Source organism: Protopterus annectens, chromosome 2.part0 (genome assembly GCF_019279795.1).
Source record: "Protopterus annectens isolate FY-2018-M chromosome 2.part0, PAN1.0, whole genome shotgun sequence".
NCBI lineage: Eukaryota > Metazoa > Chordata > Ceratodontiformes > Protopteridae > Protopterus > Protopterus annectens.
Window position 1 is genome coordinate 855,753,477 of NC_056728.1, and position 23,775 is coordinate 855,777,251.

At 42.6% G+C, this 23,775-nt stretch overlaps 1 protein-coding gene across 2 annotated transcripts in view; it reads right to left on the bottom strand.

The window, feature by feature from the left end:
* FKTN (fukutin) overlaps nt 1-23,775 on the bottom strand; it is a 553,910-nt gene that overhangs the window by 418,289 nt on the left and 111,846 nt on the right. For both annotated transcript variants that reach the window (XM_044061118.1, XM_044061119.1), the window contains exon 4: nt 9,025-9,302. In XM_044061118.1, coding sequence (XP_043917053.1) covers nt 9,025-9,302 — 278 coding nt within the window. The remainder of the gene's footprint in view (nt 1-9,024; nt 9,303-23,775) is intronic.

A 23,775-nucleotide genomic window follows, 5' to 3' on the forward strand; every position in this document is an offset into this window, starting at 1 on the left:
CCCCCCTCTGGTTTGTTGGCCTGTCTCCACAGTGTTTGTTGTAAGAGGTATTTCCTCTGATGCTGTTTGTCACACACCCACATGAAGTTCTGCTCACAGTGAAGGAGAAAGGTCAATACCCATTTGCAGTACTTACTTATAGGAATGTGTTTCTATGCAATTGGCTACAGGAATGATACCACAGCTGTTCCACATACAATTAGCAAGTGGAGAACTCCAATTTGTGCACAGGCCATCAGCTGATCATGAGCATTACCTACCAAAGTCAAGCTGCTGCCTTTGCAAAACAGATGCATTTTTTCCACATCTACCAAAGAGGGGGAGAGAGAGAGACAGAGGGAAAGAAAGGAAGAGAGAGAAAGAGCCAACATGTTTGTGCATAATCCGTAGGTGGAGAGTGGTCTCTGGGTATTACAATGGTTGCCTATATATAAAAATGTATGACTGTGGATTGTCTACAACAACCTCTGCAGTGTTTGACAACTGTTGGCCTTGTAATGCGACACCGAGACATATGGGTCCTCAATATGAAAATGTAGCAAAACCCACCCTGCAATGGATCTTGTTATTTACACAATCACACCAATACCCACACAGGATACTGATGACACACACACACACACACACACACACACACACACACACACACACACACACACACATACGCACTTGCCAGTACTGAGTTTCAAACCCCTACCTAGCTATGTATTGGTACTATAGTGTTACGCAGTTATCAGGAGTGTCACAGAGCTTATATGTTGGAGAGCTGTCCCAAGGTATCTTTGAAGGAGAGTGACATCAGCTGCAGAGCTAAAGGAGGAGTAAGGGAAGTGTAGTACGTGTTAATGACCACAAAATCATGTGTCAACAAATACTCGCACACAAACGCACATTGTCACAGTTGCCAGGACCAGGATTAGAACTCCTACCTACCTAGTTTGCTACACTACATTATTACACAGTTATTGCAAGTGCCATGAAGCTTATAGGGTTGAAATTTGGCCAAAGGGTTATTTCAAGGTGACTGACATCAGCAGGTGTGCTAAAGTGGGCAATGGCAGGTATAGTGAGTGTGAATCATTCACCTACACACACACATACACACACACACAAAATCAAAGTTGCCATGTCTGGGATTATAACTCCTACCTAACTAGTTTGCTACACTACAGTATTATGCAGTTAATGCGAACGCCACAGAGCTTACAGGGCTGAGATTTGGCTGATGGTTTATTTTAAGGTGACTGACATCAACAGGTGTGTTAACATTGGCAATGGGAAGTGCGGTGAGTGCGAATGGGCCATAAATCATTCCTCTGGAAACACACACACACACACACACACACACACACACACACACACAACTTTACATTTGGCAGGACTGAGTCTACAAATGCTACATGAATACTGATTTGTACTATTGTGTTACACAGTTATCACAAGCACCACAGACACTACGGGGCTGAGGGCTACCAAAAGCAAGATCTACATTGTTTGACATCAGCACATCATGTGATATCGACCAATTGGATGTGTAGTGGGTGGGACAGGCCTCATAATGGAATTTTATCTGTCACCGTCTGTCTCTCTCTTCCCCACATCTGTGTGTGTATGTTTGACATATTATAGTATGTTGGCCTTGGATATGTGCGAGTATTTCTATCCAATGTGTATGTTAAACATAAATGGTGTACAATTTGGTGTGTGTGCACAGACATCTGCAAATGACAAATATGTATAGTCCACTGTGTTGTCAGCGATGGGCTTCATTTCTCTAAGTGTAGGAACATGCCCAGTATGACCGTCTGTACTGAGTGTGTGAATATATTCCAGGGAGGGTTATACTCCAGTCCAGGGTTTGGTGTTCTCAACCTACAGATAGCAACCTGTTTCTGCAGGATATTTGTAGACAGGTTGACAATATGGAGTCACAATGGGCGACAGATAGGGGGATACTGTAACTATTGCTGTCTGTGCTGCTTGTTACATGGTTGGTGTTAGCACAGATATTCAGACATATGTACTGTTTTGCACTGTGATGTATTATGTCAGACTACAGACATATATTATTATCTGCTCTCAGTTATTTACTGGGAACTACAAGATGAATGAAAGAGAGTCCAGTAGTGAGGTCCACAGCCTACACATTCTTGCACACACTTGCCATTCTGGAAGGGTAACTACAGGCATTTGCTGATGGGTCTGTGTAAATGCTCCAGCACCTTGGTAGTATGGTGCCTGAAGATCCCCTTCTCGTACATATATCGACTTAACAGAATGGCCATATCCTGGTGTGGCCATACCTCTCAACTGTACAGATTCACCCAGGTTATCCAGAGGCAGGGCTCATATCTAGTCAGTTCCCCTTCACATTGTGGTTTACAAGGAGGTTTGTAGCCACTCATTACTGGGTTTGCAAGCAGGGGTAATATGGGGACACAGTTTCAGACTTCACACACTCCATGATGTCCATGTGTCTACAACCCCCCCACTCTGTTATTCTATCCTCTTCCTAACATTATGCGAGTGATATCTGGGAAGTATCCCTATAGTTGGCCCTTTATCCCAGCTGTATTGATGGATTGGTCCACAGTTCATGCAATAGGACATGGGGGCATCTACTGGCATTTGTCAACATGGCTTTGCATTTATGTTCTGTTGACTGTGTTGGTTTGTTAGTTGGGACCCCATGAAATACCATACATTGGAACTACGGTTGAGGCACACGCCCTTTACAGGGGACTGTAGGCTATTTGGTAGTGATGTAGGACATCTGTAGCAGGCCAGTGAATTATGTCACTCCTACATTCCCAGGCTACAAGCCAGTGGATTCCCCTGGGGTGACAGGGTAAGTGTGTGAGGTGTTAATGGCAATAGTTGCTCTACATATTGACCCATTGGTCTGGATGCAGGCAGGGTGCACCTTACAGCTACGGACACACCTGCATAGGACACTTCTTCAGCATGCTGCATTCTGTGAGTATTCCCATACAGAAGTGGGGTTATACTGTTCTCACTCCTAACAGCAAGGACATGACCTGTTATAAACCTGTGGCTGATGGTGGGGTGAGCCGAGTGCATGTGTGATATGGAAGTTATTTGCAGCTGACTCACAAATATACCTGGGACATTTCCCTTGTGTTGCCTTGTGCAGGGACACAGGCAGCCTCTCATTACTTTATAAATGTGTCTTTTGTGGTCTGCCAGTGATTGTCCAGACTACATCAGTATTCCATACTACACGGACAACTAATGTGCTGCTAACTTGTATGTACAAATCCAAAGTTGTGTGCAGTTGACAGTTACATTTTATGTACTCTGTCTAGTGTACTTCCACCTGTGTACTGTGTGCATGTCTGGGCCCATATTCACGGCATGTCCATCTTTCAGATAGTGACTGTAAAACTATTAAAGGTGGAACTCTTTTGTGCCAACACACAAAATTTATTAAGTATATAAGGTTGCCAAAAATATATATATTTTTGGCAACCTTATATACTTAATAAATGTTGTGTGTTGGCACAAAAGAGTTCCACCTTTAATAGTTTTACAGTCAATATTTGTGCTTTTTCATTAGTTTTACAAGTGTGTAATCATCTTTCAGATAGTGATAGATACTGACATCTGGACAGTGAGTATGGATGACAGCTGACATGGGTATTGCTGAGAAACATTGTTGTTGGCACTGCAGTTGTCAGAACATGGCCCTGTCATCCACAGTACTGCCCATAGGCCACTGAGACACAACCCTCCATGCCTACATGCTGACCACTTCCACACAATACTGAACATATGACAACCTAACACATGGACCCCTGCATATTGTACACATGCAACAATCTATCCTGTAGATTGGGCCAGCTTGGGTAAATCTGTGCTCCACTGTTATAACACCTCACACTTAGATGTTACTGCATTTCTACATAGGATTGTGTGTGCGTGTGTGTGTGGGGGGGGGGGGGCACACCTGATGACTTTAAACATTTGCTATGACTGTACTGGTATTTCAGGTACTCTGTTGGCTTCCATTTCATTTTGTATTCTGACCAATCATGCAGACTGGAGGCATATCAGTAGTGTACACATCTTAAGTTTTATTGACCTACATTTCAGTTTCAGACTTCTTACCCTTCAGAACTGACATACAACTGGCAGACCTGTTGTAGTCTATCTGTGTAGGTCTGGAAGGGGGCTGCTAACCACTGCCATCAATTGGAGGCCTTAGCCCAGCCTTTCTTTATTGTCATCTACACCTGTCATGCTGGCTGAGGCTGGTGGTGGGTATGTGAGCCTCACTGACATGCATGTGTGTGTCATATGGACACACATTTGGGCCACCACATGTACTGCAGTGGGATTTGTCACCTTGTCTAGTACTGCCTAGTATGTTGACAGCAGTATTTATGTATTTCATGCTGCTTATATAGGTGTCCACTATTTGCTGCCACCCGATTCCCTTGCATGCTCACGTCCATACCATAGATACAACTATCAGAACAGACTACTCCATTCAGCAATTGATAGGAAGACCAACTTACCTTGTGGCTGTACCAGTACTGAGGACGGTGCTGGAGGGCTGATTATGTCGGATGCACGTAGTACACTCCCTATACAAGGTAAAGTACAGATAGTGTCATGTTTGGCATCCCTTTTACTGTATGTGCGAGTCAGAGAGGTGTCATTCCCTGGGTCCCTACCATGTCAGTGTATGTGCTATTCTTTGCCAAGGCCTGGGCATACTGGGCACACCTTTTGCCTACATGGGCAGGCTCAGGTTGTTCCTCCTCAGAGTCCCTCTGTGCCTGTGATGGCCTTGGCAATGGTGGGGGGCTGTGTGGCCTTGCCCCATGCTGTTCCTGCTGTTTTCACAGGATCATACTGTGTAGCATGGCACACACTATGAACATCTGTGTACATGTAGCTGGAGAGTACTGCAAGGCTCCACCGGGTATGTCCAGGCAGTGGAACCGTGACTTGAGCATCCCAAACACATGATCTATTATGATTCTGGTTTGTGCGTGTGCCTCTCATTATGGAGTTCTTGTTCAGGTGTGTGTGCATTTATGATGGGTGCCATTACCCACGGCTCCAGTGCGTAACCAGCATCCCCCACTAGGTGACCATATGGGATGTCCGCACTGGCAAATGACTGGTACAGCTGTGTCATATGCCAGATGTGGGAGTCGTGATAGCTTCCAGGGCTGCCAGCACACACAATCAAGATAATACCCTGGGCATCACACATGACCTAGCAGTTGATGGAGGGGAAGCCCTTGCAGTTTATGTATACCCTACCCCGCTCACCGGGTGGTGCTTTGATGTGTATGTGCGTGCAGTCTCTAGCACCCACTACCTCATGGTATTGTGCTATTTGGTGGAAGAGATGCATATTGCTGGTCAACGCCTCACGGGTGTTAAGGAAATATATGTGCTCACTGGCATGTCTTGACATGCCATCCAGGAACTGGTGGAGTACTGATGCCTGTGAGATCTCCATGATATCCCCAGTTGCCCTTTGGAAGGTACCTGTGGCTAGTATTCCTAAGCCTACACATACCTTGGTATCCACTGGGATGGGCTCCCCTCTGTTGGTTCTGTGTGTGAGGTGTGGCCGGCACAGCTCAACAATTTGCTGCAGAATGTCCCTGTCCACCCTACAGAGCTCCACTATCTCCAGCTCATGTAGCCCCTGGTAGGATACCCTGGATCTGTACACTCTTCTTCTCCTCACTGTGGGTTGGTTGTCAGCATTCACATTCTCACCACCCTCAGCCTCTTGCACATATTAATGTAGGAAAGCAACAGCAGTCCCTAACATTTTGTTAGTTTTGTCAGGTAAAATTTCTCCTGTCTGTGTACACCGGTGGTGTAGAGTTTGTGGGAAAAACCAGACTGGAAGGTGTTTGCACAGTTTATATTAAGTGTGCTAGGCTGTTCCATGTGTAATTGGCTGATTCTGATGCATTTCACCTGCCAGCTATGCTAGTTCTCCTTGATTACCTTCCTACTGCTGTTTTCCCTTCCCATTGCCTTCCTGTTTAAGCCCCGTGGTGCGCATACCCAGTGCTCAGATGTGAACAGAGCTGCTATTTCTGTTTTTTTTGTTTGTTTGTTTTTTAACCCAGCGCCCACACCCGTTTAGGCAATGTAAACACTGCTAGGCAGCCTCAAACACACGCACACTTCCTTAGCTCTGCTTATCTAAGGGCAAACACGGGCCACAGAGCTCCAATAAGCTTACAGCATGCATGACACTTTCCTTATGAGGTCATCCACCTCTTAGATTTATACAATGGTGTTGCTGCACCTACACGGTTGGGTGCAAGCTAACACTGAGAAAAAAATCTGTGATTCAGTATCAGTCTCCTTATTTGCATAAAACAAAATGCTAATTCATAGTTACCACGCACACACACACACACACACACACACACACACACACACACACACACACACACACACATACACTCAGCCTTAGCCACCACTATTCCCTGGTATTGTCTTATGCATGCCATTGACTATTATGACAAAATGCTGATTTGGGTTTAAAAGCTTATTTCTAGCTTTTTTCTTATTTTCGGGCTGATCCCGTTTGCACACCGCTGCCCTATGCTTAAACGGTCAAGATCAGCCAAAAAAAAATATGATTTTTTATAACTTTGCAACTATTTCTCATGTCAATAGCCATATATTTGGCCATTGGCATGCCTACTACATTGAATACATGTTTTCTTTCGAGCTGTCATGCCTCCATTTTGTAATTTGCAGAAATGTATTCGATTAGTAACCGAATATATTTCTGCAGGTTACACTATTCCTGCACAGACGCCTGCCTGCTTCCTGGATCACTAATTCACCTCAGTTGCATGGTTTTCACCAGCAAATGAGGTAATTAGCATATAGCAGTGGTGTCCGTGCAGGAATAGTGTAGGAGCGCTTGTGCACGTCCCAGAAGCTCGTTCCTGGATCGCTCGGCAGCCATATTGCGTGCAGCAGCTCTTGCACTATTCCTGCACACCATGCAGAGCTTGATGAATCCGGGGGGGGGGGGGGGGGCTGGTATTCTCTGTACAACATTCCTCTCCAGGTGCAGTTAAGTATGTGTCTTACTTAATTCAACTGCAACCTGGATACACGGATATGAATCATAACTGAACCTCTAGTTTGCCACCCTTGTCACTTATGGACAGAGAGAACTTGCAAATTCCTGCTCCAGGGTTATGGTTATTCACACTAACTATATAAAGGGTTTTCACACAATACTAAAGGATTACCTAATCATGGGTTTATTCAAGACTTCCAGAAAACACAGGGGTTTGGTGTTAAACTACTAAGGCTTGAAACTCAAAGGGAATGCATGGGTACACTGCTAAAGATGGTCACAGATCAACAGTCTAGTAAGTACCTATGAACATAGAAGACAGCTGATTCTTAATTTAATATTTCTAGCAGTTAATATTTCTAGCAACAACCCAACTGCAGAAAAATATAACTTCTTTTTTTAAAATTATTAACTTCACTAATTCAGAAAATATAAGATTATAGCACATTCTATTTCACAGAAATAGACTTGTTTTCTTCAATACGGTACCTTACTCTGTTGACTAGAATATGTAACAAAACACAAACTGCCCCTCACATTAAACAAGAGAGTAACTCATGCCAAGTATGGAGCTTTTTTCTCTCTGCCTCTTCAGATGGCATTTTTGACATGTATTTTCCAGTTAAAGAGTTGCCTCACAGTGACCCTGGTCATAAAATCCACTATTTTCAAGAGCTGAAATCTCTCTAGTTTTCCACCTCTTCCCGGGAAAGGCATTTCTTTTGAATAATGCAATTTATGGTCATTTAATCCCATCACCATTCCAGGACTCAAGCAATATAATTAGACCATTTCTCTACAGTTTAGGCTGTCTCCTCCATTTTTTCCACACCTGCAAATTATCTAGGCAAGCTAGTCACGTGGTATGCCAGTATGATGCCCACATTACCCTTTAAACATTTCTCATTATACAGTATACCAGCATAAGTATGCAAATTAAATTTCCATTAGGCTATTAGCTGCCATTGCATATGGAAGACCTTCAAAAATGATGCCATTCTGCCAGAAAACAAGGGGTGGGTACCTTAATTACTAATCACTATCAATTTCTCAAGCTTTTAATGATTCACCCACAGCCAAGCATATTACATCTTGAGCACACCCGAAGATACAATTCACAAGTATTACTGAAGGAAGGCTTGAGACTGCGGTGGTGGTTCTGCGGTAGCGTTGTCGCCTCACATTTAGACGTTGCCCGTTCGATTCTCAGTTAGAGTGTCTTCTGTGTGTCGACATGCGTGAATGGGCGTTCCTTCGTTGAAGGTTGTGCGTTAGGCCTGGCAAGCCAGCACGTAAAAAATCTACTGCCAATCATTAGCGGACCGAAGTTCCGCTGTGGCGACCCCTAACCAGGAAAAGCCGAAAGACACAAACAAAATGAAGGAAGGCTTGCCTCCACAATAGCAATAAGTCAACAACTTTTATTTCTTGGAAATCAGTTCAGCTTTAAGTTATGCTGCGGTACACTCAACTTTTGACTTTGTCAATTCGCTCAAGAACTAAACAGAAAACACATGGAGGCTATTTTATTACATTCTTGCACATTATGTTTTTATTCATTTTTACTGCATCTGAGAACCTTCAATTACCTACGTTAAGGAAGAAAAAAACTGTAGCTAAGGAAGAAAGAACTACCAGTGAAATGCTAGGTAATTTTAAGTTCTTGTCAAAAACTTAGGAATTATAGCCTGTCACCAAGCTTAACAAAAACAGACAAAAGCTCTGATACAGAGCCATAACAAACACAGGTAAGAAATGCAGTGTTACCAAAATGATAGGAATGCTGTTGAGATGCGATATAAAGATAAATGCAATGAGAATGCACATTTGTTTTACAAACAGAAACAACAGCACTCAACTATGGTAAGGCATGGCAGTGTATGCTTCTTAACGGGCAATATCAAATTCAAGTATGCACATACCTGTCATAAGCACTAGAAAAGCGCCCAAACTGTAACTTCCGAAATGGCACAAACTTTTTGTCCATGCCATGCCTCAGCCGCAGTGGTCCATGCCAGAGGAAGTTTCCACTCCTTTCATAAAACAACAGTAAATGGATGGCATGAGACTTCAGCTTAAAGATGTAATGCAGTGGGATTTCTGTTCCAGACAAGTCATCTATGCCTGTCAGTCTGGGATCTTTTCCTCGTATTTCTACCCAATGAAAGCCTTCTTCCTCAGTAGCTTTAAGCAGATTTCCCTAAAGAGGCAAAAACAAATTAAGCATCTCTTCAAAGCTTTGCACACAAGCTGCATACAAAATTCATGGCATCTCTTCTACAAATGTCCTTTTTAGGCCACCCTTCTCCATATCAGGAAGGGTAAACTGTATAGACTGTTACTCAATGTATTTTTAATTCCCAAAGGTAATATGTTACGACATGTATATACATGCATACTCGTATTGCTTATGTCTGTAACCGGTGTGTAATTGCTATTCACTAAAAGTTCTAAAATTGTCATGTGTACATGTACCTTGGAGCTTTTCTCCCCAGGCCTCCACTGAAAATGGACATTCATCCAGTTGGACCACCCCAGTTAACAAATGTAAAATAAACAAACATAGGATTAACAGTCGACACAAATAATTTCCAGTGCTACACTTTACTTCGGTGACAGTTCTTTCCTAACAGTAGAACACCTCACGTACTATATATACTCTGCTATAATCTGTCTAGCCTTAATACTGTGTATTAATTTTAAGAACCAACCTATATACAATGTTTTGATAACTTAACGGAAGAGTTGCTCCAGTTTTAACAAAATTTAAAAGATAGGAAAATTCTCAAGTTCCACAGGGATTCGAGGGACTACCAACTGAGGAAGCCCTTTGAATACATACATGAGAAGTACTAAAAATGTTAGGTTTGTCCAAAAGGAGTCATTGTCAATTAGTCAAAAGAGAAAAAGAAATAAGTCCATTTTGAAAAAATCCATTAGTGATACTTCTGGTGAGGATTCGTCCTCTTAAACTGACACAGAAACTGACAGACAGCAGACGTCACCAGCCAGTAAGAAGTCTTGTGATGTTGAACTAGAAAGATCATCACATAATTTTGATTCAGTCCCTTTATCTATAACAAAGGGGGGGCAGGAAACACAAATCTAAAAACAAGCATATATGGCTCTTTGGAAGCAATGCTGAATTTTCTGAAAGGCATGTAACTTCTACTAATAATGTTATTAATATCTCATCAGCTGTTTTGTCCGAATCCGATTATGTGATACTAAATAAAGGTTTAAACTTTATTCCGGGTTTTTTTGTTTCTGAAGATATTTTTGTTGAGGATCTGTATGCATTCTGTAGATTGCTTAACCTTAAATTACATTTTCAGCACACTGAATGTGGCAATAAACATAATGAATGTAGCAGCTTCAAGTTTAGTAAGTCAACCTTTGTTCCACCTATGAACAAAAATGTGGAGGTATTTCAAAAATGTATACTAAAAGAATCACATTTTGGTTTGAATCATCAAAAACACATTTTTCTGTCAAATTTGTCATCAGGGGAAGTGGATGCTTCAGTAAAGTTAAAGAATAACAAAAATACTGTTACTATCCAAGCATACAAAGGTGGGGCAACGGCTGTAATGAATATATCTAGGTATGTTGAGGAAGCCAACAGTCAGCTGCAAGATGTGAGATTTTATACTTATATGCCCTATGAGCCTACAGGTAGGTTTAAAAATGAAATATATACCTTTTTGGAGTCTGCAGTTACTGAAGGCATAATAGATAAACTTACGATGTTTCATCTAAAGGCTAAGGATCCATCATCACAATATTTCTATCTCCTTCCAAAAATTCACAAAGATATTAATAAACCCCTAGGGAGACCAATCATTTCTGGAAAAGGCTCCTTACTGAACCTTTGTCTGTTTACCTTACTATGTATCTAAAGCCTTTATTATCCGGAGTTAGAGCTAGGATACAGGAAACAACGGAATTTTTGAATACTGTTTCCGATACCCAATTGGAACCTAGTTGGTTGATGTGTACATTGGATGTTACGTCACTTTACACCAGTATCCCAATTTGGGCGGGTCTATGTGCCCTGGAATATTGGTTAAACAGAATGCCTTTATATAGCCCAGGTTTCAATACTTTCCTTATATGTTTGGCCAAGCATGTTTTGTCTAAAAATGTATTCTACTTTAACACCAAATGTTATCTGCAGTTGAAAGGTACAGCTATGAGTGCATCCTTTGCACCCATATATGCTGACCTTTTTATGGGTTATCTTGAACGGATTATTATATATGACAGCAATCACAGGTAGGTACTAGGCTATCTGCCCGAAGGCATTTATAAGCCTAGCAGGAATGTATTTGCTTTTGCCACCCCCTTAGATTAGTTCCCTGTGCCTCTGTCCAGCAGAGCCATTGAAGTGATCCCTGGGGTAAACTTTGTTTCCCATCCATTCGTCAAGGTTTCTCTTGAAGAGGGTTAGCGAGGCGCTCTGCCTAATGTAGGTTGGAATCTTGTTCTAGAGCATGGGAAGTCTCTGGGACAGAAATCTATCCCTCCAGCACATTCTATTTATTGTTGTGGCGAGGTTTAGATCCCTGGAGCATGTGGCTCGAAGGGATATGGTTTTCTTTAGGTGGAGCATGTCCATCAATTCTGGGTTGGACATGGCCTTGTATGTCAGGCAGAGATCACCTCTGAGTAGGTGGTATGCAACAGAGTACAGCTGGAGTTTCTTCAGTCGAGCTACATACAGCATCTGCTTGAGGCCAGTGATCCTCTTGGTGAGGTACTTCTGTGGTCTTTCCAGTTGTTGCAGGTGTCTTGTAAGATACATCCCAAATGGGGCATTGTACACTATGATGGGTCTGATGAGTGATGCATACAGGGGCCCAATGACCTCTTTCGATCTGGATGCAAACCCTTTTGTGATTAGGTGGGCGACATAGAAGGATTTTCTAACCACTTTGGCAATGTGATTATCAAAGGAGAGGTTTCTATCTACTTGGGTCCCCGATCCCTGACTACATCTTCCATATTTAGGGGGATACCACCTATGTGGTAGTTTGTGGGTACTTTGTTTTTTCCAAAGGGGATGACTATGCACTTTTTGGAATTTAGCTTGAGGCCATAGTTTTGACACCAGGTATCCGTCTCAGTGAGACCCTTTTGGAGGATGTCTGTGTCAGCCAGAGAGTCAATTATAGCCCCTAGTTTGCAGTCATATGCGAACTTGGTCAGCCATAGTCCTCCTGTGCTTGCCTGTACCTCTAAGAAGTATATGCCTAACAGGAGGGGTCCTAGGACTGAGCCCTGGGGAATGCCACTTGTAACCGGTTTAGAGTCAGACCCAACTCCCACAACTCTTACCATGTGGGTTCTGTCCATGAGCCAATTAGCAACCCATCTCGTGACATAGGGATTTATGTCCAGGCTGGTGAGCTTGTCTATAATACCCGAGTGGAGAATGGTGTCGAAGGCCTTTGCAAGGTCTAGGTAGACTGTGTGGACAACCTTTCCCTTGTCTATAGCCTTGGTAACTGTCTCAAAGAAGTCCACCAGGTTTAGGAGGCATGACCTGCCCTTAACAAAGCCGAACTGGGTAGGGTCCAGTGTTTGGAGGTTTCCAATGGAACTCATTAACAGAGACATGATGATGATGCGCTCCATAGCTTTGCAGACCAAGCTAGTCAGGGCTTATAGGGCGATAGTTCCCAGGGTCCATTGTGGATCCACTTTTATGGAGTGGAATAACCGTTGCTGTGCGCCACTCTGTGGGCACGTAGCCTGTGGAGAGTCTGAGTTTAAACAGTGTGTTTAGGTGAGGGGTTAGTTCATCTTTGAGCTTGTGTAGGACGCAGCCTGGGACACTGTCCGGTCCCATTGATGCTGTGTTTTTAGCTTTGGAGAGGGCTGTTTTAACCTGAGTGCCTGTGATTTCAGGGGCACTACATTCTTCTGGTATAGTTATGGGCCCTTTTGGGGGTGAAGTTTGCACTGAACCTTTCTGCCAGGATGTTTGCTATATCGGTCGGTTCAGTGTATTTGGTGCCATTCTGCACTAACTACGAGCAGACCTGAGAATTGTCACTTAGATTCTTGACATAGCTAAAAAATGCCTTGTGGTTATCTTTGGAGTCCATGGCAATTTTTCTTTTGAAGTTAGCCTTGGATGATTTTATGAGGGATCATAGTTTCTTGCTGATACTGATCAGGGATGTCCTTCCTTCTTGGAATTTGACTCTTTTCTGTACTAGTTTCCTCTTTCTATTGTATAGCTTGTTTATGGCAGGGGTCCACCAGACTGGTTTCCTTTTCTTGGAGGAGTGAGTCTTGGTTTTGTTTGGGATAGCATGATCCATGCATTCTTGTAGGTGCCCAAAGACTGCATTAGTAAAGGATTTTGCAGCTTGGACAGCATTATCCTTTAGCATGGGGGCTTTGAAACTTCCCACCTTGGTTTTAAGTAACATGAAGTTTGCTTTTGAAAAGTTTTTCACAGTGGTTTCTTTGACCGGGGGTGGTGGCGGAATGTGGATATCCAGAGTGATTAGTTTATGGTCAGATCTAACCAGCGAGGGGTTGACCTCCGGTGTGGAACACCGGTCGCCCATGTTGGTGATGACCAGGTCCAATATGTTGGCACCTGTGGTGGGGGTGTTGACCAGTTGATCCAGGGCGTTTGAGTTTATAAATTCTAGGAAATGTTGGGCAAGGGAGTTTGTACTTGAGTAGTTCTCCCAGTTAATGTTTGGGTAATTTAAATCACCCAATATCAGGGTGTTTGGTAGGACCTTTATGTTTCCCATTGTTTCCAGGAATGCAAAGTGGGGGTCCTGGGACATAGGTTCATAGGTTCATACTAGGCTATCTGCCCTAGGGCATTTATAAGCCTAGCCAGAATGTGTTTGGCTTTCGCCACCCATTTTAAATTAATTTTGCTATGCCCTTTTTTGAGGTTAGTATACTGTGCCTGTGTCTAACAGTGACACAGAAGTGATACCCGGGGTAAACCTACGATCTCCCATCCACTCATCAAGATTCCTCTTGAAGAGAGTCAATGAGGGACTCTGCCTAACCTGGACTGGGATTTTATTCCAGAGTGAAGGGAGCCTCTGGGTTATGAATCTGTCCCTCCAGCATGACCTATTTATTTCGGTGCTGAGGTTCAAGTCTCTCGAGCGTGTAGCTCGATGGGATTTGGATTTTCTGAGGTGCAGCATGTCCATTAATTCCGGGTTGGACATGGCTTTATACGTCAGGGCACAGATCGCCTCTGAACAGGCGGTATGCCACTGAGTAGAGCTGGAGTTTCTTTAACCGGGCAGCATATGGCATCTGTTTGAGCCCTTTGATCCTCTTGGTGAGGTACTTTTGGGGTCTTTCCAGTTGCTGCAGGTGTCTGGTAAGGTACATCCCAAAAGGGGCATTGTACTCAATTATGGGCCTGATGAGGGATGAGTAAAGAGGCACGATGACCTCCCCTGATCTAGATGTGAATCCCTTCATGATTAGGTGGGCTATATAAAATGTTTTTCTAACCACTTTGGCCACGTGGTTGTCAAATGAAAGATTGCTATCAACTTGGGTCCCCAGGTCCCTAATTACTTCTTCTGTACTTAATGGATTACCACCTATGTGGTAATTTGTGGACACTTTGTTTTTGCCAAAGGGGATGACTATACACTTTTTGGCGTTTAGCTTGAGGCCATGGCTCTGGCACCAGTTGTCTGTTTCTATGAGGCCCTTTTGGAGGATGCTTGTTTCGGCTGGAGAGTCGATTATGGCGCCCAGTTTGCAGTCATCTGCGAACTTGGTCAGCCACAGTCCTTCCATGTTGGCCTGTACCTCCGAGAAATATATACTGAACAAGAGAGGTCCCAGGACTGAGCCTTGTGGGACGCCACTTGTAACTGGTTTGGAGTCTGACATGGCTCCAGCAATTCTAACCATGTGGGTTCTGTCCTTGAGCCAATTTGCAACCCATCTAGTGACATAGGGGTTTATATTTAAGCTGGTGAGCTTATCTATAATGCCCGAGTGGGGTATTGTATCGAAGGCTTTTGCGAGGTCCAGGTAGGCTGTGTGGACCACCTTCCCCTCGTCAATGGCCTTGGTGACTGTTTTAAAGAAATCAACCAGGTTTAAGAGGCAGGATCTGCCCTTAACAAAGCCGAACTGGGTAGGATCCAGTGTCTGTAGGTCCCCAATATCTTTATTTATGAGGTCCATGATGATCCTTTCCGTAGCTTTGCAGACCAAGCTAGTCAGGCTTATGGGGCGATAGTTTCCAGGATCCATTGAGGCACCACCTTTGTGGAGAGGGACCACTGTTGCTGTACGCCACTCTTTGGGTACATATCCTGTAGTAAGGCTGAGACTGAACAGTAGTTTTATGTTTGGGTTTAGCTCTTCTTGGAGTTCATGTAGGACGCAGCCCGGGACACCATCTGGTCCCATTGATGCCGTGTTTTTTTGCTTTGGAGAGGGCGGCTCTTACCTGAGCATCTGAGATGTCAGGAGGGCAGCACTCTGCTGGGATAGATATTTGCCCTTTTGGTGGGGGGGGGTTTGCGCTGAACCTGTCAGCTAGGATGTTGGCAATGTCTGTGGGTTCGGTGTATTTTTTGTCATTTTGGACCAATTCTGAGCATATCTGGGAATTACCACCCAGGTTCCTAAGATAACTAAAGAAAGCCTTGTGATTATCCTTAGCGTCCTGTGCAATTTTTCTCTCGAAGCTGGCCTTAGACGATTTTATGAGTGCCCGTAGTTTTTTGCTAATACTGATCAGAGATGCCTTCCCTTTTTGGAATTTTGTTCTATCATTTATTAGCTTCCTCCTTCTATTGTATAGCTTGTTTATGGCTGGGTTCCACCAGACAGGACGTCTGCCTTTGGAGGATTGGGTCTTGGTTTTATTTGGGATCGCATGATCCATGCATTCCTGAAGGTGTTCATAGAATGCGTTTATAAAGGATTCTGCGGTCTGGGCCGTATTTTCCACAGGCCCAGGGGCTTTGAAGGATTCCATCTCGGTTTTGAGGAGTGTGAAATTTGCTTTAGAGAAGTTTTTCACTGTGGTTTTCTGGGCAAGGGGTGGTGTCGGGATGTGAATATCCAGTGAGATTAGTTTATGGTCTGATCTTACCAGTGAGGGATACACTTCTGGTCTGGAGCATAGAGTCCCCATGTTGGTGATGATCAGGTCCAGTATGTTTTCCCCTCTTGTGGGAGTGATAACAAGTTGTTCCATAGCATTTGAGTTTATAAATTCTAGGAACCTTTGTGCTAGGGTGTTGGAGCTAGAGTAATGCTCCCAGTCTATGTTTGGGTAGTTGAAGTCGCCCAATATAATGATGTTTGGAGAGACCTTCATATTTTCCAGTGTTCTCAGGAAGGCCGAGTGGGGTTCCTGGGTTAGGGAGGGTGGTCTGTAGCAGGCTATAAACTGGAAGGCAGTTTTACCCACTGTTAATTGCACATGGATAGTCTCTGATGCTTCGTGCTGTGCCACCAACCTGGAGGTGTGGGTATCTTTGATGAATATTGATACTCCCCCTCCTTTTGTGGGTCGGTCCAAGTTTTGGGGCCAAAAGCATGGTATGAGGTATAACCTGGTAGTGCTGGGGTGCTCTCGGGAGCCTTGAACCAGGTTTCTGTTACTGCACAGATATCGATGTTCTCCATGCTAAGGAGAGTTTCGAAAAGTGCATCTTGAGGTTTAGACTTCTGGCGTTGAGTAGCATTACTCTTAGTTTCTTATCCCTTGTGATACCTATGGAGGTGGGTTTGTCTTTTGAGCCTTGCCTAAAAAAGGCACTATGGGGGTAGCGGGTTTGTCTTTTGAGCCTTGCCTAAAAAAGGCACTATGGGGGTAGCAAGAGCCTTTGCCAATATTCCGAAAGCCCAGGGGTGACAGGTGCAAGCCGTCCCAAGCGAAGCATCGTGGCTTGTCGAGCATGTCATCCCAGGCTGACAAGCATTGGATCCCCTTTGAATGACACCAATACTTAAGCCAATTGTTGAAATTGATCATCTTGTCTTCATATTGTGGCATCTACCATATGTGGTGTGTGATCTGATAATAACATTTTTCTTGGGGAAATAGATATTTGGCAAAGGTTTTTGAATGACTGCTGGATGGTGTGGAAATCGGACACTGTATATTTACAGGAGTTTGTCCAGTATTTGAATGAAAATAAATGGAGTATAAGGTTTGCCATTAATTATGATGTTTCAGCCATCTCTTTTCTGGATGTAACTATATCTAAACAACCTGATGGTACTTTGTCTAGTTCACTGTACAGGAAACCCCATCATTCAAATACATTATTACACGTGTCCAGTTGTCATCCAAAACATATTGTTGCCAACATCCTCAAGTCACTGTTTATGAGGACACACAGAATGTGCTCCAATACTGAAGATTACAAATATTATGATCAAGATTTAGTGAACTGTTTAAGGAACGTGGATACTCTATGTCTAAGGTTATGCAGACCAGTAAGGAGGATCAACAACTTTCTAGAAATTATTTACTCAGATATAAGAAACATCGATTTCAGAGGGACAATAAAATTAGGTTTAATTGCCATATATGGTAGAATTACCCATGAATTCTTGGATATAGTGAAACAGCACTGGGATATCATTTTGGCTGACGATAAATTATGATATTTATTAGGGAACAAATGCTTATTTTCTTTTCATAGAGGTAAAACTCTGAGGAGCCATTTTAGTTACTATAAACGTTTCATGCCCATGGAACATTTTATACAGGCTACACTGGATGGTACACAAGTTGTGGGGTGTTACTCTTGTGGACACTGTTCTTTCTGCAAATATATTTTTCAGACCAAAGAGTTTTCAAGCAAAAACACTTCCAAAGTTTTTTCTATTAATGTTTTTGGTAATTGCAATTGTTATTGGGCCATCTACCTTGCAGCCTGTACATGTTCAGTTTTTTATGTTGGCCAAACCTCTAGAACCTTTAAATTTCGTATTTCGGAACATCTTAGTAACATCAGGAATAAACATTTGACCAACGCCCTGTGTAAACACACCATTTCTCACAAAAGCAGCAACTTTTAAATGTATTACTATTGACAGAATTATGGGACATAGATCCTTGAAAATAGGTTGGCATAGATTTTTAAACAAAAAAGAAAAATCATGGATTGTGAAACTGGGGGGATTATTTCCACCTGGCTTAAATGAACATTTATAATTGTTTAATCAATGATTAATTATTACATTATGTTTTGTATATAATGTGGTGGTTGAACGGACTGTGTTACACATTGAAAAAGGCCACTGGGCTGAAACCAGTCTGTTTTTTGTGTTTATACACATAAAATATTTTTCTCTCCAGTTGGGCGCTGGTGTTTTGTCATTGCTGGTTTATTAATTTTGAGAAGGCCATGGATGCAAGTGTGCATGTGTTTTTTGGGTTTTTTTTTTGTTTTTAAAAATAATTATTTGGCAGTCACATACATCTTTCAGAAACAACTCCAGTGTTTGACCAACCAGTAACCGGACTTTTGCCTGTAATATTACATACCAAGATGTGGGAATGGATTTTGTTTACCTCAGTGGAAGGTTATAAGATAAAGATGAAGTGCCCATGAGTTCTCCATTCCAGAAAAGGAGCAAGCAGGCAGCCAAGAGTACACAAAACAAGGACCTTAGTGATGGCTACAGGTTTATTGTTCATGACCATTCCTTAAAAAAAAAAAAAAAAAAAAAAAAAAAAAGAATGTTGACATTACTGTAAAAACTGCTTTTACTTAAGAATCAGTAAAGCAAGATATGACCATTTACAGAGCATATCACAGGGGATGGATAATTTTGTCTCTAGCATGCTGACAACCTGTTACAAAACAACTACAACAAACAATCAGCTGTAGAAGACCTTATGTCTACAGACTGGTCAGGAAGGACAAGTTTACCCCGGGAATCATCTGTGTCACTGCTGGACAGAGGCACAACAAACTAATGGTCACAGTATTTTTTAACATAAGGGGTGGCGTAAGCCACAAAACTCTGGGCTAGGCTTATAAATGCCTTAGGGCAGATAGCCTAGTATAAACCTATGAACCTATAATATACCAGAAAAGGTTGGAACACTTGAAAAGGGAGGTCCTAGTGCTCTTCTTAAGAAACAGACTCACATGGTGTGACCAACAGACAAAGAAAAAAGTTAAACAGAGTGGGTAGTGCAATGCAGGTTAATTAACGGATTTAACAAGAGTTGAGAGAAGTTAAGCACAGATGGGAGCAGTACAGGAATACATACAGAGAAGCTAGCAGTTAGGCCTCAGGAGACTCATTGACTTAACTGGCCACCTCCTGCTAGAGTGTCTGCATGTCTGAAATATGCATTCAGTGTATTACACATAAGTACTTTATCCACATGTCAGCTGGTCAAGCAACACTTCTTTCCATCAGAAACTCTAAAGCCTAAACTATGGGTTCAAAGTATGGCATTGCACACCGACTACATAAACAATCCTATACAATGAGTTTGTCAGTTTGCCCTCAACTAATGAACAAGCACACGTCCTACAAATAAAACAATTGTAAAAGGAAAGTGAAAATGGCGGCACACTTGTGGGCCACTCCTTCAACCCTCTCCAAAAGCTGCAGAGTCAGAATCCAGGTCTCAATTGGATGTTCTGGAAGTGGGGAACTTGAGTTTGATCCAACTACTGCTTGCAGGGTGTTATTCTTCCCCTATTCTGCTTGCTGCAGCAGGACTAAGGAAGAGCAAGGGAGAGTAGGAATTCCCACGATTCCCAATAATCCCACATCATCAGAGAGAGCAGGGAAGAAAGACAAAACAAATTACTGTTGCCCCATGGTGGCTTAGAAGGATATGATGTCAAGCCATCAGGTCCACGGTGGTACTGGCAAATTTCCTGGTATTAGCTAAAGGGAGTCCCCTGCTACTGTGGAAAACAGTCAGTTCCACCACACTACCTGGCTTCTGTAAATCCTCTTAATGGAAATATTACAGAATCAGAATCAGACGCAGTTGAGGCTGCCAAGAAGCCTTCCATAGGCAAACATTCTCTGTCACATGGAAAATATTCTCCATGTGTAAAGAATTGTACCCATCACTGCCCAGTTAGATTAGTCTGGTCAATCTACAGGTCTTACTAAGGTATCTCAAGACATCCCTTTGATTTGGATCTTGTTATTCCAAATTCATGGTGCATGTGTTACTTATTTTGGCTTTCAGGACATGTGATGGGCAGGACTATGGCCCAGCAGTCATTGGTCAAGAATGCCTCCTCCAACTGGATATGAACATCATAACTAATAGGTTTGCCTGTACCCATTAGAATAGCTGCTTTTGAAGTGTGGAAGTCTTTTTTCTTGCAAAATGCTATTCTGGTGGCTGTCAAGAGTCTTGGGACTGCAGGCTGTCATGTTAGTGGACTGCATATGGTCATTCACAACCACTGGATATCCCCTCAGGACTAATGCATGCTCTCTCCAGAATAATGCTGCTGGTAGCACATTTTTCTGTAGAATCATGGTCTCTTCGGACTTCACTGTGTACTGCTATGGGTACTTTGTAGAGAGTGAAAGCTCATCCTTGCAGTCATACTAATCTGATTGCTTTGCTATATGGAATTTAATAAGTTACTGACTTTTGGTCCAAACAAAAAGAGGCCCACTGAAGAGTGAATAAATAAAAAATGTGTCACAGCCTCAACAAATAAAGTGAGGGACAGCTAGGATGCTAGTTAACGCAAATCTGATTTCTGCTACCCCTGTAGCCCCAGCCACTGTGATGCATGGCACCAAGCCCACTATTCTCCCAACAGGCAAGTCATGTATGCTTGGATCTTAGGAGTTTCCCCTAGGGAACTACCATGCTTCCCTTGTAATACTGGATTTCATCCAATAAGTCTCCCTAACAATACAGTATGCATTTCAAACAGTTCAGCAACATCAGGGATAAGGTGAAAAAAAAAAACAAACACATGCTTGACAATTCTTCAAGACAGTCGTGGACCACTTATTAGGAAGATGGAGAGCTGAAGTCTGTGCAGTGTGGTTCCTTTAAAAGGCCACAGCAGAGAGACTTAGATTGGGCTTTGTCCACAAGAAAAACACTCCCTGGAAGGGGGGCAAAACATGCAGTTGTCCTTTAGATGAATGCCACCACACTGTACGGCTATTCCCAAGTATGCATGGCAACATCTCCAAAATATTAATAAAAGGTGGGTAACCACAGGAAGACTGATCCATCATCCTTTAAACCTGCTGCAACCATTGAAGAGGCAGCAGAATTGCCTCTCAGTGCTATTTGTTTAAGAATTTTCCAAAATTTGAGTCTCACATTTCAATTTTGACTTTGATTTGTGCTGTGTCATCTACTTTCATTTTCTACCTTCTAAAAAGGAATGTGAGCCTAATCAGATGAGTCAATAACACTGGTTCTTTTAGGTCTGTCCGGCTTACTGTTATGTTTATTTGTAGAGAAAGTAGATGGAGGATTTACTTGTTTATTAGATATGTAGGGTGGTCCCCTGATGTTATTTATAGCCACAATCCTAGCCAGAAGCAATAAATTACAATTTCAAAGTTTCCAGGCATAGACAGCATTAATCTAGCACACTGAACAAAATCAATGCAACAAAACTGTGACAAAGTTATCACTGTAAAAATAATGTTCCAAAGGGGCAGTAGTGGTGACAATGTTTACTCCTAACTGGAAAGATCTGATCCAGAGAGAATGAAGCCTGCCAGATCAAACACTGACATCAATCAGTAGAACAGGTTAAGACTCATTTCCCACTTTTCCAGAACATTATTTCTCTTGTAAAATGAATTTACATTTTCACTTTTTTTAAACAGTCAAGTAATTGTTAAACATGAGAAGTAGTGTACTGCTAAGCTGTCACATGACTGGACTAGTTAAGTTTTGATTTCAGCTCATAAAGTTGTTCTGTGCTATTGATACTACAAAGCAAAATTTGTCCATGAAACTAAGAATCTGGATGTTAGTGTGGAATAAGCAAGCAATAATGCCTGACAGGGTGTGTGTTAATGTGTAATTAACACCTGCCAGGGGTGTTATGAAGCCCAATGCCGCAGGCAGGCCAACTGGCTACCCATCTAGTGATGCAAGGGTTAATCTCCAGCTGTGAGAGTTTCTCAATGATACCCAAGTGGAGAAGTGTGTCAAAAGCCTTGGCTAGGTCAAGATAGGCAGTATGCACTGTCTTACCTTCATCCAGGGCTTTGATGACTTTCTCAAAGAAGTCTAATAGGTTTACTAAGTACGATCCTCCCTTAAAGCCAAACTGGGCTGGGTCTAGAGTATGGAGGTCACCTAAGTCCTTGTTGATAAGGTCCATGATGATTCCTTCCATGGCCTTGCAGATGAGGCTGTTTAGACTTAGGAGTCTATAGTTCCCAGGGTTGGTTGATACCCCCCCCCCCCGCCGCCTTTTTGCAAGGGGATTACTGTTGCTGTTCGCCACTCTACTGGAACAAAGCCAGTTCTCACACTATGGTTAAAGAAATCACCAAGTCGGTCCTCTAGGTCCTGTTTTAGATTGCTTAATAAGCAACATGGAATGTTACCTGGTCCTACTGAGACCATGCTTTTGGGCTTGGAGAGTGCAGATATGACCTGATTTCTAGAGAAACTAGGCAGAGGACTGGTATCAGGTATGCTTTGGGGTATGGCTGGTGGGACAGGGGAGTGAATTTTGTGCCAAATCAATCAGCTAACAGGTTGACAATTTCCTCTGCTATAGTACGAGTGGTACCATCTACTACCAGTTTGGCACATAGCTGGGCATTCCCTTAAAGATTTCAAATGTAGTTAAAAAATGCCTTATGATTATCCATAGCTAGGGTTGCTAGTTTAGCTTCTTAATTAGCTTTAAGAGGACTAAACAAGATAGCTGATTTGCATATTCAAGCTGTTGGGGGGGGGGGATTCTTCCTCTGCTGAGTCAGTTCCCTCGTGTTCTTAGATATCAGTTTCTTCCTATTGTTATACAACTTGTTTATACTTGAGCTCCACCAGGGTGGCTTGTTTTTTGAGAAGGGCCTGGTGTTAATCCAGTCGGGTATAACAGAGCATACCTCTCAAGTGTACCTCATTACGAGGAGCGTACCTCATTTGGGGTCTTAAAAAGTTAATGTTCCTCAATGTTCCACATTGAAAGACTGTCACATTTAGTGTTAGGAATTGTTTAAGCAAAATTCATTGTAAATAGAAATTAATCATATTAATTTATTAAAAGATCTTCTTTATAAGTAAAGCCAGCATATTTTAACCATCCTATGACCTTTCTACTTGAAGTTGTTAGTAAGTCATTAGTATGTGTTCCACATTTTGCCCATTGGTTCCACATTATGAAGGCTAGTGTTCCTCATTTTGGACATGGAAGGTTGAGAGCTATGTAACAGAGTCTACATAGTTGCTTAAGTGTTTATACAGGGCATCTGTGTACACATCTGCATGGGGTCATCGTTGTCTGACTGCAGAGGGGATAAAACTTTTTATACCACTGCTTAGTAGGCTGTAGTTTACTTTGGAAAAGTTTTTTAGTTGTTTTTGCTCCTGTGGTGGTGACAAGTTCAATAGTTACTTTGAACAAGACAGATTTATGGTCTGACCTTACAAGGGAAGACACCGGGGGGGGGGTGCAGTGACCCCCCCACACACACACACA